Source organism: Helianthus annuus, chromosome 14 (assembly GCF_002127325.2).
Source record: "Helianthus annuus cultivar XRQ/B chromosome 14, HanXRQr2.0-SUNRISE, whole genome shotgun sequence".
NCBI classification, from domain to species: domain Eukaryota; kingdom Viridiplantae; phylum Streptophyta; class Magnoliopsida; order Asterales; family Asteraceae; genus Helianthus; species Helianthus annuus.
This window is the reverse complement of record NC_035446.2, coordinates 61,987,760-62,003,640: the sequence shown is the minus strand read 5'-3', so window position 1 is coordinate 62,003,640 and position 15,881 is coordinate 61,987,760. Positions and strand designations below refer to the sequence as shown.

General features: G+C 38.0%; 3 protein-coding genes across 3 annotated transcripts; all 3 read left to right on the top strand.

Moving 5' to 3' along the window:
* Window positions 1–1,095: 1,095 nt before the first annotated feature.
* On the top strand, window positions 1,096–2,837 carry LOC118486485. The gene is made up of 2 exons (XM_035982966.1): window positions 1,096–2,754; window positions 2,805–2,837. The coding sequence occupies exons 1-2, from the start codon at window positions 1,096–1,098 to the stop codon at window positions 2,835–2,837; spliced, it is 1,692 nt and encodes a 563-aa protein (XP_035838859.1).
* LOC110906693 lies at window positions 2,788–4,437 on the top strand. Its single transcript, XM_022151791.2, has 2 exons — window positions 2,788–3,475; window positions 3,545–4,437. Exons 1-2 carry the CDS (start codon window positions 2,869–2,871, stop codon window positions 4,435–4,437), a joined length of 1,500 nt encoding a protein of 499 aa, XP_022007483.2. The 5' UTR covers window positions 2,788–2,868.
* Window positions 4,438–5,210: 773 nt separating this feature from the next.
* Window positions 5,211–9,717, top strand: LOC110908405. Its single transcript, XM_022153343.2, has 14 exons — window positions 5,211–5,396; window positions 5,884–6,110; window positions 6,192–6,635; window positions 6,712–6,832; window positions 6,927–7,066; window positions 7,133–7,390; window positions 7,461–7,598; window positions 7,667–7,753; window positions 7,953–8,383; window positions 8,475–8,636; window positions 8,720–8,873; window positions 8,943–9,038; window positions 9,119–9,241; window positions 9,437–9,717. Exons 1-13 carry the CDS (start codon window positions 5,369–5,371, stop codon window positions 9,218–9,220), a joined length of 2,388 nt encoding a protein of 795 aa, XP_022009035.1. The 5' UTR covers window positions 5,211–5,368; the 3' UTR covers window positions 9,221–9,241; window positions 9,437–9,717.
* Window positions 9,718–15,881: the final 6,164 nt, after the last annotated feature.

The following is a 15,881-nucleotide window of genomic DNA, read 5'->3' as shown; positions in this document are numbered from 1 at the left end:
ATGCCGAGTCTTCCACCATTTTATCAAACGTTGACCAGGGGTAGTAGCGGAAAACTTGTACCTGTCCCAACCCACTTCTGAACCCAGCACTCCAGTCCGCAAGGCTGGAACTATAACCCAAACAGTGGTGGCCTGTATAACTCTCGTCCAGTGCAACAGGAACTCGATACTCAAAATCAGAAGAGTTCTTATAAAAACAGTGCTGGAGCCAACGTTTCCACCAAATGCACCTGCCCCAACCCAAACGACTCAAAACACAGTTTTCGAGCAAAAAAACTAACATGTCCCATTATGACCAAACTGCCCTTGGAGCCAAGAGAGAGGAAATCCATAGCTTTACCCATCCACATGATCCAATTACAGTACTACCAAATAATGACCGAGATTTTGATTACCCACATTGCCCAGTTTTTACCAACATTCCAGCGAACAGAACAGGCCATTTGCCTAGGCAGCATCCGACCCACCACTACGTTGAACCTGTGCACGATGTCACCCCTGTACCAAACACTGCAGGTCGTCCTACCATTCTGATGCAGCCAGCTCTCAGCCCAATCCATGCACATAATACAACGACCAAGATCCTAGCAAAATCACAAGCTGGTCCCAACCAAGAAAGACCAAAATACCCCTGAAGCAGTAAGTAGCCTTTACCATGTACACTACCAGCCTTTCATCACAAATCCCATATCGATCCAAAAAATGACGGTAGCAACACAGAATACACATGAGTGTGACGCCGGCAGGAGGTCAAGCGGCAGAGCGGAGGTTGAGCAGTGGTGCAGATACCACATGTCAGTTGACTCACACATGAAACAACATTTATGCCAAACGTACAACTCTAAATAAATAGTACCTACATGTTACTAATTCATATTATTTAAATAATAATTAAAAAGCTATATAAACAGTAGGCTCGTGAGCCGACGCTAGCTCGGGCTCGTTTACTAAACGAGCTTGTTTTTTAGCCCGGGCTCGAGCTTGTTTGCTCGACTCGTTTCGAGTTTTTTCTTAAGTCGAGCTCGAATAGATTGTCCCCTTTGAATACTGATTTACATACATTTACATCACGTGTTTGTTTATTTTAAGTTTCAGATGGATCGTGACTATTGGATGTACAAAACTTCACATACATCTAATATTTATATTGAGGGTGTTCGAAGTTTTATTAAAGCTGCTGAAGCAAATCGCGTTAATAAAGGAAATAGGTTGATTTGTTGTCCTTGTGAACAGTGTAAAAACTTTCAAAGTTATAATGCCGAAGACATAGAGTTCCATTTGTTGCAAAATGGTTTTATGCCTAGATACACTTGTTGGTCAAGGCATGGAGAATCACTACTTGATTGGAGCACATCGTCGACTAGATTACACATTAATGATGACCACTTAAATGAGCCCAATGACGATGATTACAACAACGATTCATACCTTGATGACGATGATGACCACTTAAATGAGCCCAATGATAATTTAAGTGAAATGTTACATGACATAGAGACTAATATGGGTGATGCTGAACAAGAAAAATTACAACACCTATTTGAAGATGAAAAAAAACCGTTATATACCGGTTCTAAGTTCATGAAACTTGATGCTGTGTTAAAGTTGGTTAACTTAAAGTCGAAAAACGGATGGAGTGATAAAAGTTTCACAAGTCTACTAGTGATTTTGCATGACATGCTTCCAGAAGACAATGAATTACCGATTTCAACATACCAAGCAAAAAAGTTGATGTGTCCAATGGGATTGGAAGTTGAAAGAATACATGCATGTCCAAATGATTGCATGTTGTACAGAAAGGAGTACGCGAATGAACATAAGTGTGTTTTTTGCAAAGCATCTAGGTATAAAAGAAAAAAAGAATCGGATGAAGTTGACGACGATGTGACAAAGAATGGACCACCGGCTAAAATGTTGTGGTATCTACCTATTATACCGAGATTGAAAAGGTTGTTTTCAAATGAAAAAGAAGCAAAATTGTTACGTTGGCATTCGGAAAAACGTGTAAGTGATGGAAAACTAAGACATTTTGCGGATTCACCTCAGTGGAGAAACATTGATAGCAAGTATCCAGAATTTGGGAGGGAGATGAGAAACATACGGTTTGGGCTTAGTTCAGACGGGATCAATCCTTTCGGGAACATGAGTAGTCGCCATAGTACGTGGCCGGTTCTTTTATGTATTTACAATCTTCCACCATGGTTATGCATGAAACGAAAATACATTATGATGTCGTTGTTGATTCAGGGTCCGAGACAGCCTGGTAATGATATTGACGTGTACCTGTCTCCTTTGATTGATGACTTAAAAACTCTTTGGAGTTCGGGTGTAAACGTATATGATGCTTATAAGAAAGAACATTTTCAATTACGAGCCATGGTAATGTGTACTATAAGTGATTTTCCAGCATATGGTAACTTGTCAGGATACACTACGAAAGGTAAGAAAGCTTGTCCTGTTTGTGAAGATGAGACAAAATCAGTATGGTTAAAAAATTGCAAAAAGACCGTATATATGGGGCATCGACGATTCCTTCCGAAGGGTCACAATTTCAGACAGAAAACTGTGGAGTTCGATGGAAGTATTGAGGAGGGAACAATGAGGGCACGATTCAATGCATTTTCACGAGTTGAAAATCTAAATACCACATTGGGAAAAAGAACTCGTGTTGATAAAGGAGCTCGTGTTGATAAAGGATTAATCTGGAAAAAAAGGTCAATCTTTTGGGATTTACCTTACTGGAGAGATTTAAATGTTAGACACTGTCTAGATGTTATGCATATAGAAAAAAATGTATGCGACAGCTTGATAGGCTTATTATTAGATATTCCGGGTAAAACTAAAGATGGGATTAATGTTCGAAAAGACATGGTATTGATGGGAATACGTAAAGATCTTGCCCCGGAACAAAGAGGCAATCGTATTTATCTACCACCTGCTTGTTACAATACATCAAAAGAAGAAAAAAGAAGGTTTTGTGAATGTTTACATGGTATTAAGGTTCCATCAACTTATTCTGCAAACATTAAAAGACTGGTGTCGATGAAAGACTGTAAATTGCTTGGAATGAAGTCTCATGATTGTCATGTTTTAATGACACATATGATTCCTATCGCAATTCGTGGATTGTTGCCCGATAACATCCGACATACAATCACAAAGTTGTGTTTGTTTTTTAACAACATTCACTCAAAGGTTATTGATTTAGAAGCTTTGGACCAATGGCAAAAAGACATTTATGTCACCCTTTGTGAACTGGAGATGTACTTTCCGCCCTCATTTTTCGATATAATGGTTCACTTAATATCTCACATCGTACAAGAGATTAAGGCTTGTGGTCCTGTATTTCTACGATACATGTATCCTTTTGAAAGATATATGGGTATCTTAAAAGGTTATGTAAGAAACCATTATCGACCTGAGGGCAGCATTGTTGAAGGGTATACTTCTGAAGAGGTGATTGAGTTCTGCCAAGGTAATTTTATTAATGCAATAATACAATAATATCATATTTACAATTTAATAATTTGTTTTTTTTACACAGGCTATATGGAAGGTGTCGAAAGTGTTGGTGTTCCTACAACTCGTCATTCAGGGCGACTTGAAGGTAAGGGAGTAGTTGGTATTAGAACAATCATGCCAAGTCATGAAGATGTACAAGTTGCACATTTAGTGGTCCTAAAACACATGGCATGTCTTGCTCCATATGTTAATGAACACATGGACATGTTACGGTCGAGATACCCGGGTAAAGAAGAAATATGGTACGTAAACAATCATAACAAAGAGTTGTCGAGATGGATGAGAAGGAAGGTAACGGAGACTAATGTTGATAAAACTGTGAAAAGGTTTGGACAGGGTCCAAGTTATAGAGTTAAATCTTACCAAGGGTACGACATTAACGGTTATACGTTTTACACCAAAGATCAAGATCAAAAAAGTACAATGCAGAATAGTGGGGTTACAATAATAGCATCAACGACAGAATTCGATAGACAACATCATGATACAATGATAAGAATCGCCGAAAAATCTTATTACGGTGTAATACAAGAAATATGGGAATTGGACTATTATGATTTCACTATTCCTGTGTTCAGATGTAAGTGGGTGAATAACCGGACAGGTGTTAAAATTGACAAATATGGCTTTACACTTGTCGACCTTAAAACTAATGGTTATGCATCTGAACCATTCGTTCTTGCGAAACATGTCACACAAGTTTTCTTTGTCAAGGACCCGAGCAAACCAACGTACCACATCGTCCTGCAAGGTAAACGACGTATTCTTGGTGTTGATGACGTTGTTGACGAGGAAGAATACGACCACTTTGATGATCTACCACCATTTTCAGTCGGCATTGAATCACATAATTATGACAACATCAATCGCACCACATACTTACGATCTGACACCGAAGGGATATATGTTGATTAAGGTTAGATATATATTATATATATGTTTTTTTAATATACTCAAATTACTAATATAATCTTATTTTTATTTTTATTCAGGATAAAAGATAATGTCGAAGATAAGAAGACATGGTTGAATATTTATGCTAAGAAGATTGTTTGTATTTTATTTCATTTGAAACTTTCCTTGGTAATTTTATTATGTGTTACGCTTTTTAACTTAAAACACATGTCCCATATACTAGCTAGTGGTGCACAAAAAACCCGTACATGGAACCGGACCCGATAAATATCCGGAGCTAGTCATACCCTATACCCATATACTAGTGGTGCACAAAAAACCCGAGGGTATGGATAGGGTATATATTTTGAACTCAATACCCGTAACCGACACCTTACCCGATTTATACCCGAAAATACCCGGAACTAGTCATATACATCAGATTATGTTGGTATAATTAAACTCGAAAATAGGCTAAGGATTAAACTCGAAAATAGGCTAAGGATTTATACCCGAAAATACCCGACTTACCCAAACCCGATTAACAAAAACTCGTTTTGTTCACCTCTACCATATACATCAAAAATAGGCTAAGGATTATAATTTCACAGTTAACAAAGATAAGATGACATGTGAAAAGTTAGTGAAGACACGTAGCAAAGTTAAAACACGTAAGTGTCATATACATCAGATTATGTTGGTATAATTAAATTAATAAAATATATTATTAATGATAACCATCACAATTTTTTCATTTGACCGCCAATTGTAAAGATATATAGAGTCACGAACCTTCTTTCCCCCCAAAACTTCCCCCAAACTCTTCCTCTCCCCTTGAACCCTAACTCACGGCGGCAACCCTCTTCTTCTCACCTAACGGACGGCAACCCCCACTTCTCACCTAACCGGCGGCAGCCCTCTTCTCACCTAAGGGGCGGCTACAAACCCTAATATGAGAATGAACCGTTCGACAGACAGAGGTGATGTTGCAGTTGTTCTACACCTTTTGTTTATTTAAAGTTCAGTTATTTATATATGTTTCTGAGTTTCTATTTGGTGCGGTTGTTGGATATAATAATTGCAAGTGGTCCTATCTTTATTGGATTGTCGTTTTGTAGTGGATTTGCATGTATATATCATTTTCTTATTAGTTTACACTGTAGTTGGTTAGGTATTTGCATTGGGTGTTTCATGGTTTTTAATATATATGCAGTTCTTTTTGAGTATTCTTAAATGGTGTGTTATGCATTTATGAACCACTCATGTGTTTTAATTTTTTATTACTAGGAAGCTTATAATTAGAATATCAAACATTTATGAAACACTCATGGAATAAAACCCTAAGTAACCATAGTTGGACAGTAGTTGTTGTTTGGACAGTAAATGATAGATGTGTGTGTGTAGTATTGATGTGTGTATTTATTATAAATATATATGTTAATTGTTATTGTTTAATATTAACTATAGGTATGTCGAAAAGAAAACGAGGCGAACGTGGTATTGCTTCTTTTTCAGGGAAGTATCCAGAGGAACTATATTACATTAATTTCGATGAAAATAATAAGCCGATAGGTTTTACGCGTAAGAAATTTATGTCATGGTATGGAATGATGGTCCAACATATGTTACCATATCATATTGAGACGGGTAAAGTTGATGACCGATATTTTGAGGAACTGTGGTTGGAAACCAAGGTATGTATTATCATTTAACTTTAGATACGAAATATTTGTTAATTAATTATTTTGTTTAACTCATTGTTTTGTAAATTCTAGAGGGCGTGGAAAATTATGGACAATTGCGCGAAAGACTTTATGAGAAAGAAAGCCGTGAAACTTGGCACAAATTTTAGAAGTAGGCTTGCAACCAAATATGTATATAAAGGTTTGAATGCTTGTCACAAATATACATTTCTGGATCCGGATAAGTGGGAAGCCTTCGTTTTGGAACGAACAAGCGCCAAAGCAAAAGATAAAAGTAAGAAGGCAAAAACGAGCAACGCCAAGAGAAAGTTCATTCCCCACTTAGGGCGAAGTGGGTGGGCGGGTATGGAAGAAAAGAAAGATGTCATATGGCCACAACTTTTAAAAAAACATGACAATCTTAAGCACTTACAAAGTCATCGTTCTAAGATGTATTTATTGGGTTGTGCCGTACAAAACAAAAAAACCAAGTTGTATGACCTTCCACCAGATGCAATTGAAGATTTCAAACTATTGGTAAATAGTTGTGTTATTTTGTTATATAAAGTTAATTATATATTAGTCGAATGGTTTAACAAATTTTTTTTTATAGTACGAAGAAGAGCAAAAAATGATAAAAGATGGAAGTTTTTTTCTAAACAAGGAAGACCCACTAGTTCGCCTTTTGGGACCCGAGCACGGGGGTCGAGCGCGGACGATATCCGATATTATAGGTAATGACTATGTGTGTGTATATATATATTTATTTATTATTAGTTGTTAAATATTTTTATAGAACTTGATTTACTTTTGATATTGAGTTTATAGGACATACTAGGGTTCATGGTGGATTGTACAAAAATGTGAACCATGATAGAGGCTGGGCACCACGGGTCGACACGGGCCCAACGTTTTGTGGCTCTAGTTACGGTTCTGGTGGAAGGCTCGTCGACTATCCACCTATTGAGGTAACATATTTACAGTTTTTTCAATAAATATGTTATATATTATAAAAATGTTGAATAATTTTGCAGAGCATGACCCAATGTGTGTTGCTATTGAATGTGGGCGACGACTCGCTAGTGGAGGTTGCTAATGGTATGGCATGGCCAACCTCAGCGTCAGTCATACATCATAAGCCAATAATGGATGGCTGTGTCAAGGTAAATGTGGATAAGATCGTTGATATGCACGGGAACTTGCCTGTCCATAGCGTAACCAGGACAAATGAAGTTAAGTATGTTAAGGATATGTTTCATGAGGTCGTTCAGTGGCCAAGACATTTTCTAAAGGTATATTTTGTTTTTATATTACACTATATTTTAGCATATTAATCTTCACTCTGATGTTTTTTTTGTTTAGCTCATGAACAACGAGACGGCAAGCAAGTCAACTAGTGCCACAAGAATGGCCTCGAGTGCTGGATCACCAAGTTGTACTGGCGCCTCGCTACAAATCCCTACTGATGATACTGCGATGACGCCATATCATCGTTCACAGGTACTTTATATCAAATTATTTTGTTTTGCAACTTTGTTCATAGTAAAACAATTTGTTTGTAATTTTAGGCTGAGGTTGTCAACCAATATCTAGAACTCCAAACTCAAGATGTCATGATGCAACCTGAAGAAGTTCAAGGCTCTTTAATGAACATGGTAATTACTAAAAAACTAGCTGATTAGTTTGCTGATCAATTAATCAGTTTAAATGCATTAGTTTTCTAATCGAAGAATGCGTCAGTTTGCTGATCAATTAATCAATTTAAATGCATCAGTTAGTTCATCAACATACTATGTTTAATCTGCATCAGTTTGATACTCCATAAGTACTAATGTTTTTTATATTTTTTTCTAGATATTAAATTTTGGTAATCCACAATCTGGTTTCCAAAATCCATTTGAGTTGCATGCCTTAAATCCCAAATCAAATCCCAATCACGAGGCCAATTCCGAACAGGAGCCCAATTTTGAGACCGAGACCACCGAGTCCGAGTCCGAGTCCGAGTCCGAGTCCGAGGACGAGGACGAGCTTGTCACCATGGTCGAGCCTGCATTTGAAGATCCCGCATTAGCTCCAGCCTTAGAATTAATAAAGGGCAGACCTCAACCAGTTCAAGATTTAGTTGACCAGTTAACAATTCTCATTGGTGATAGATATGTCGTTCGGGTTGGTTCGCCTAAAGAGATGTATCCCGAGCAGGTTGTTGAGGCCATTCCATATTCCGAATTGTTACAAATCTTTTTGAACGGCTGGCTTGATGTCAGCTTATTACATTGGTTTGCGATGTAAGTTGCTATTAGCGTTTTTATTTACTATAACATTTTAAATACTATTTAGTGTACTAACTTTGTCATACTTTTTTGTTCTTGATTTTAGGCATTTTTTTGAGAAGCCCAATTGCCAATGCGCTTTTCTTGATCCGACGAAAATCAATGGTCCAAAATGTATCAAAGAACCTAAAGTTGTTGAGAATCATATAAAAGATATAAGCTGGTTTCATTCAAAGAAAAACTTCATTCTTGCACCATATCTACAAGGGTAATGTATATTTTCGCACCATACATACACTTGCACAAAACACAAATACATACCTGATTGTTCTATAATTTCTTTTTTTGTAGTGGCCATTGGTCGCTAATAATTCTTCATCCTGCTTCCTATCGTGGCTATATTGTTGACTCCATGAGAAATGGAAAGACCAAGAGAAGTTACACACTCGTCTCTATAATTAACAAAGTTTTTGGGAAGCGATATTTTAAGTGGGAAATGGTACAGGTATGTAATCAATGATTTAGCGTGTTTAAAATAGTTTAGTGGATATAACTAATTGTGAACAAAATGTAGTGCAAGCAACAAGAAGACACCTGGGAATGTGGCTATATGGTGATTAAGCACATCAAAGAATTTGTCGAGCATATTCAATATGATATTGTTAAAGAGGCAAGTTTTTGTATATGCATTGTCTATTGCGCTAAATTATATGTATTTACAATCTCACCTTATTATTAAGTTATGTTTAGTTATGGAAAGAAGATGGGAAGCATCCACAATCAAAAATTGAAGAATTGGTCTTAAAGTTAATGCCAGAATTGATTCACAAGGCGTTTAATGGTCTGGAATGAAATCACTAAAAGCGTCTCAAGGTTAGCCAACATTCTATCATCTAATAGTTATTTTATCTCTCATATATATGTGTGTGTTAGTATAAGACCCAATAAAACGTAAATGGGTCAAACTTGGTAAACATGTACGTATAATTCCAAAGTTTATTAGCGCATTAATTTTATACTTTTAAGGCTCATTTGTTAATGTCGCGTTATGTTTTGTTGTTTTGTTAGGCGGTTTCTACGGATTCGGATGCATGGTTTGAAGTGATCGGTTGAGTCGCAAGGGGTATGAAGTCGTTTGTTTGACATTTTTGGGTTGCAAACATCTTTTAGCTTCATTTGGAAAACATGTCAAGATTGTATACGTTTTGTGTTTGATTCCGGAAACGTTATGTTTTGTGTTTAATTCCGGAAACGTTATGTTTTGTGTTTAATTCCGGAAACGTTATGTTTTGTGTTTAATTCCGGAAACATGCACTTGTTATTTTAATATAAGTTAGAATCTTTTGCTAGTTGTTTTTTCTCATTCATCCATGTCTGTTTAGTTTAATGGTAGGTGTTATTGGAAAATATATAAATGGTAAAACCTGGAAATTATAAATTTAGGAATGATATATTTTGTTTTTGAAGAAAACTGGTGCGGTTCTTTTGTCCATGTGGAGGGCTACCAGTGGTTGAATATTTAGTTAGTAGGATTCAATGTCAATTAGGTGGTGCGGGTGTTTTATTATTTGATGTGGGTCTTATGTTTTAAAGATGCTAGTATGGGTTCCAGGTGGAAGGTTACTAGTGGTCAATTTCATTTATTAGGAATATTCAAAATGAATTAGAGATGCGGGTGGTCTGTTATTTGATGTGGTTGATAGAAACCGCACCTTCAAAGAAAGTATTATATGGTGCCCATATTTTTAATGCGGCTCCAGCACCGCATTTTCAAAGAAAATTCACCGCATTAATAAAGTGTTTGTGTTAAAAATAACTTTTTTTTATATTATTATCAGTTACCAAAATTCACATGCATGCAAGGAGGTGATATGTTACTTAAAATGTCAAGATGATTTTAAAGATTTGTGTTAAAAATGCAAAAAATATAAATAAATAAATAAGCCATGCTCCTTATGTTTGGTTGTGCAGATTCAAGTTGGTTGTAAAAATTATTATTTCATTTGGATATGTACCGCTACAAATTTAGGAAGTCTTATACTCTAAAGTATATAGTTAAGCTACTTCTAAGTAGGTTTTCTATTCAGAAAAAGATGACGACGCAGTTTATTGTCTGTCTACATATTATTCTTATGTAATTTGCTCTTTTAATTAGAAGTTAATATATTAATATAATGTTTTTATTAAATATATATATATATATATATATATATATATATGACAAAGATCCGTTAGAACCACCCTTTATTGCGAGAACCGCGAGAACCAATGTGAACACAACAAAAAATGCCTAAAAATAGCTAAAAAAGACACAATTTTTTTTAATATTTTTTATTACAAAATCGCTACTTTTAGTAGCAAAAAAAAATTAATTTTTTAAAAAATAATTTTTTTGTCTCCTAAAAGTAGCGATTTTAACATAAAAAAATAGTTTAAAAAAAATTTAGATTTTTTTAGAATTTTTTAGAGTTTTTTGGGTGTTTAGTTTTTAGCATTTTAGCTTTGGTGGGGGGGGTGTTAGGTTTTTTGGGGGGTTTTAGTTTTTAGCATTTAGCTTAGGGGAGAGGGGGTGGAGGGGTTTAGGTTTTGAGTGGGGGTTAAGTTTTTTTAGCTATTTTAGGTTGTGTTCACATTGATTCTCGCAATAAAGGTGGTTCTCACATCATACTTACCCTATATATATATCTCTATACTTATAAAAAATAAAAAGGCACCACACGATGAAATAAATCACTTGAGGCCTTCCCTGATGAAGCACTGTTTTTGAATTGATGCCCGGAAAACGCCGCCTAGACCAGCTCCCTTGGCGTTAAATGGGCTTTATTGTGGGGGGCGTTTTTGAAACAACGCCATCTTGAGTATATGAGATTTAAAAAAAAAAAAAAAAAAAAAAAAAAACAATTTAAACCGTTTGACCCATCCTAAGTATCGTATGTGAAGTAGATGAAGCATAAAAAGAAAAGAAAAGTAAAGTAACATCTTATTTTTTTTTCCGGCAACAAAGATATGTGCTAGCCTGCTTTTTATCATTTTTGAAGAAGATATGGGTGAAAGACTAAGACTGGAAGGTATGGGGGCCGGCTGATGCCCGGCTTGGCCCGGCGCCGGACCCCCACACCGCCCCCCTGGGGCTCGGCTGGTCCAACCCGGCACCCCACAGCCGGGGTTGCCGCTCCATGCTTTCAAAAAATAGCCGTTATTCAACGGCAGTTTTAATAAAAAAAAATCATTTTCATTTTAAATAAATACCATAATCTAATCCATTTTTATACCATTCTCTCTCATTCTACTCCCATTCTTCTCCAATTCTCTTCCTTTTTTATAAAAACAACCTATAATTCTTATACCATTCTCTCCCAATCATGAATCCATTCAACCCAAACAACCCCAACCCAAACAACCCCAACCCGAATAATCCCAATCCGAACCAACCTAATTTTTTTTCGAGTCCCGCTTACAATCCGACTATGGATCCTTCGTGGGGGGCTTCGCAATTTCCGTTTTCGGGTTTCCAACAAACACCCAACGCCTTCTCACAAATGTCTCAACTTCAACAAGTTCAACAATATCAAGCGCTCCAACAAATCATGCAACGCAACACGTTTGAACAACTCCAATCGCAATCGCAACCCCCGGTTCAACTTGAAGATGATGATGAAGAAGTCGTCCCCGAATCACCACCGCAAGAGCTCACGCGCAAAAAAAACAAGGGGAAGGGAAAGAAGGTTGAACCCGAAACCGCGCCAAAACCGAGAGCAAAGGGGAGACCTTGGACGAAAGTAGAAGAGGAGGCGCTAGCTATGGTGTATGTTAAGGCCTCTACTTGCCCGATAGTCGGTATAATTTTTTTTATTTTTATTTTCGGTTTCTTTTTTTTAGGAAATTTAATGTTTTTTTTACTAATGCACTATTTTTTAAAATTCAGGAAACAACCAATCGGGTAGTAGTTTTTGGAAGAAGACAACGGATAGATTTAACGCGATTATGGAGCATGGTCCGGCTCGTGATGTCGAATCCGTCTCGGGCAAGTGGCGAAAAATGATCAAGGTCGTCAACGCTTTTAACCAAATTTATAACCAAACTAGTAAAAATTTTCCGCGCGTTGCGCGGGAATTTGATTGGTATAGAATCGCTTCGTAACGGTATCAGCATGGTACCGATACTCGATATAACAATCAAAAGCGAAAGCCAAAAACCCAAAAAATAGTCACGACACGGCTTAAAAAATAGCAACACGTGTATTAGATCGTTCGAGATAAAATTAAAGTATAAAAACATATATAAAAATCTTAGGGTGAGCACCCCTCCAACCTAAGTTTTTAATTTGGGTTTTAAAATGGAGCTAATATTGCAGTTACTTGATAGATATACATAAGTTAAAATAAGTTAGATTTTGTTTTTCTTTTTCAAACATAAAAGGAAATAATTTATATAGAAAAAGGGATAACATGCTAATTCGTTTCATTAAAAAAGTCTCGAATTTATATTAGAAATAATATTCCTGTCTAGAAATTTAAATCAAGGTAACGTTATATTGTCCAACGAATGGATTTGCAGTAATAAAAACATTTTACATTTTCTATACCCTACTTTAAAAGCATTTGAGCTGAAAACAACCATTACAGAACCTGGTATACATACACACAAACCCATAATTTTCCCATTTCAATCCTGACAAATCCGTTCATATAGATAGAAAGAGTCTAGAGAGAGAGCGCTCTGGATACAAAGAAAAGAGAGAGTGCCAAAGAGACAGAGATGTGAAATCCGGTCCGGCAATCCTGGCAGCGTCACTGTGGCGCTGCGGCGGCGACGCCCTTTCCAGCGCGTGCTTCACCTCCGACCCTTAATATGAAGCTAAGAAACCCATTGGTGGTGACAGATTGGACTGATGTAAAGATTGTCTTCTACCCAATTTGTGGAAAAAATTAAGAGATTGTGATAAGAGGAGGTGGAGACGTAGAAGATGGCGGTGATCCAGAGACCTAGCCGCAGTCTCCGGCGAGGGCGGCTAGAGTTCTGGTCAGTTCAGCCGAAGCTCCGGTAAACCAATATTGAACCCTGTAGCGGTGCCGGTGAGGTGGTGGTGAAACAACCGTGACATTCAAAAAAATGTTTGGATGATTCAGATAATGGTAAAATCTGTAATTTTGGACCAAGAGTAATATAAGTAATATCAAGGTTGGACCAAGGGTATAAGTGTAATTTCAGGGACCAAGAGTAGTATAAGTAATATCAAGGTTGGACCAAGGGTATAAGTGTAATTTCAGGGTTTACTGTAGACAAGACCTTCATCATTTGTATATATATAATAATTTATCTTTCTCCTCCTAGCGGGAGTAACGACGAGGACATTCTTAACCTTGCTATCGCCAAGTGGGACTCTCAAAATCCAACGCCTTTCCCGCACTTCCGAGCATGGAACGTTGAAAGGAAAGAACAAAAATGGAGGCCGGTTCCAAATGAGGTCGCAACGGCCAAACGCACTAAAACTTCCGAGTCCGGAAGTTATAGTGCGGGAGGCTCCACCGCTCGTTGTCAAATCGACATAAACGACGACCCGGAAGATGACGAGGATGTGTTGCCCGTTCACGAGTCGGAACATCCCCCCGGGAGGGACAAAGCAAAAAAAGAAGCGGCCGGAAAGCGAAAAGTGGCCGGCTCGAGTGGAGGTGGCGGCTCGAGTGGAGGTAGGGGCGAGAAGGCATCGTCAAAAATGGACGACTTGATAAACGAATTCCGTTCGTTCAAAGAGTTCGCGGCCGAAAAGTATACTCACAAGAAAACCGTGTCGTCCGACTATGCTCGAGCGGAAGATTTTAGGATAATGAGGTTGGATCTCGACTCGGTTCCGGAGGATGAACGCGAGGTTTATCGGAGGATGAAGGAAGAGGTGAAAAAAAAATGGACGTCGTAGGTTTATTTTTAATTTTTATTTTCGGTATTTTTTTTTAGGAAACGTAATTTTTTTATTTTTATTTTTGGTATTTTCTTTTTTTAGGAAATGTAATTTTTATTTATGTTATGAAATGAAATTATTTATGTTGTTTTATGTTGTGTTTTTTAAATTTTATAAAGTTTTTATTAACTTGGGTTATTAAATTAAAACAAAAGAAATTATAAAATAATGAGGTGGGGCCCCATCCTCCATCCTCCTCCATCCTTCATTTGGCTCATCCCTCACGAGCCGCCTACGTGGCGCCTACGTGGAGGCTCATCCCCGTGGGGATGAGCCGAACCATACCCTCCAGTCTAACTAAAACTGGAAAACAAAATTCACTGAATCAGATGATGAAGTGCAAAGTGGGGGCTAGCTCACTTGGTGAGCTCTTAGGTTCAATCTCATACAATACAAGAAGATTTATTTGTAAATATAGGAGTTTAGAAGAGTAACATAACTCATTCAATAAAAATGTAGATGATGAAATAAGTATAAAGTAAGGTGGTGTTTGTTTTTTGGCCAGAAGCACTTCTGGCCACTTATGTCTGCGCCGCGCAGACGTTTGGATGTTGCAGCTTGTTTGTTTTCTCGCAGACCTTTCATTAAAAAAGGTCTGCGAGACCTCTTCACCAAGCAGACATGTTCCATCCTCTTCCAACATCTTCCAACCTCTTCTCCTCTTCTCCCTCTGCCACCTCCACCTCCGACACCACCTCCTCCGCCGCCACCACCTCCTCTGCCACCACCACCTCCACCTCCGCCACCCATCTCTCTCTCTCTCTCTCTTCAGCAGAATCAACCTCCGACACCCATCATCTCTCTCTCTCTCTTCAGCATAATCATCTCTCTCTCTCTCTTCAACACAAATCAACTCCCAACATGTCAAAACCCACCACAGAATCAAGAGAGAGGGAGCGGCAGGAGAGAGAGGGAAAGAAGAGAGAGAGATATGTGATGGCGGTGGTGCTGTGGCGGTGGTGGAACCCCTAAATCAAACGACGGTGGTGCTATGGCAGATCGAACGAACCCCCAGATCTGTGATGGCGGTGGTGCTATGGCAGATGGTGGGTTTTGATGTTCTTCATCTTCATACAAACCCCGAAATCGAACGATGGCAGATGGTTGTGACGGTGGTGGTTGTGACGGTGGTGAGGTGGTGGTGGTGGTGAGGTGGTGGTTGTGACGGTGGTGAGGCAGATGGTGGTGGTGAGGTGGTGATGCAGAGAGAGAGAGAGAGAGAGAGAGAGAACAAGAGGGGTTTGTGTGTGTAAAATGTGTTTGTGTGTGTTTTGAAGATCTTTTGTAGAATAAACAAAACAAACCCTCTTCTCTTGCAGACTGCAGACCTTTGGTCCACCTCTTCTCCTGCAGATGCCTGCAGATGTGGTCCGCAGACTGCATACCTTTTACCTCTTCAAAAACAAACACCACCTAAATCTATTTCTAACCTCTGTCTATATTTTTTTTTGAAAGGTGTGAATTATTCATGAATGTCGGAAGGTCTAGCATACGTTGTCTTAACCGGGTCCGTGCTAGAGAGCCCCCTCTCACAATAGATCCCCAATTTAAACC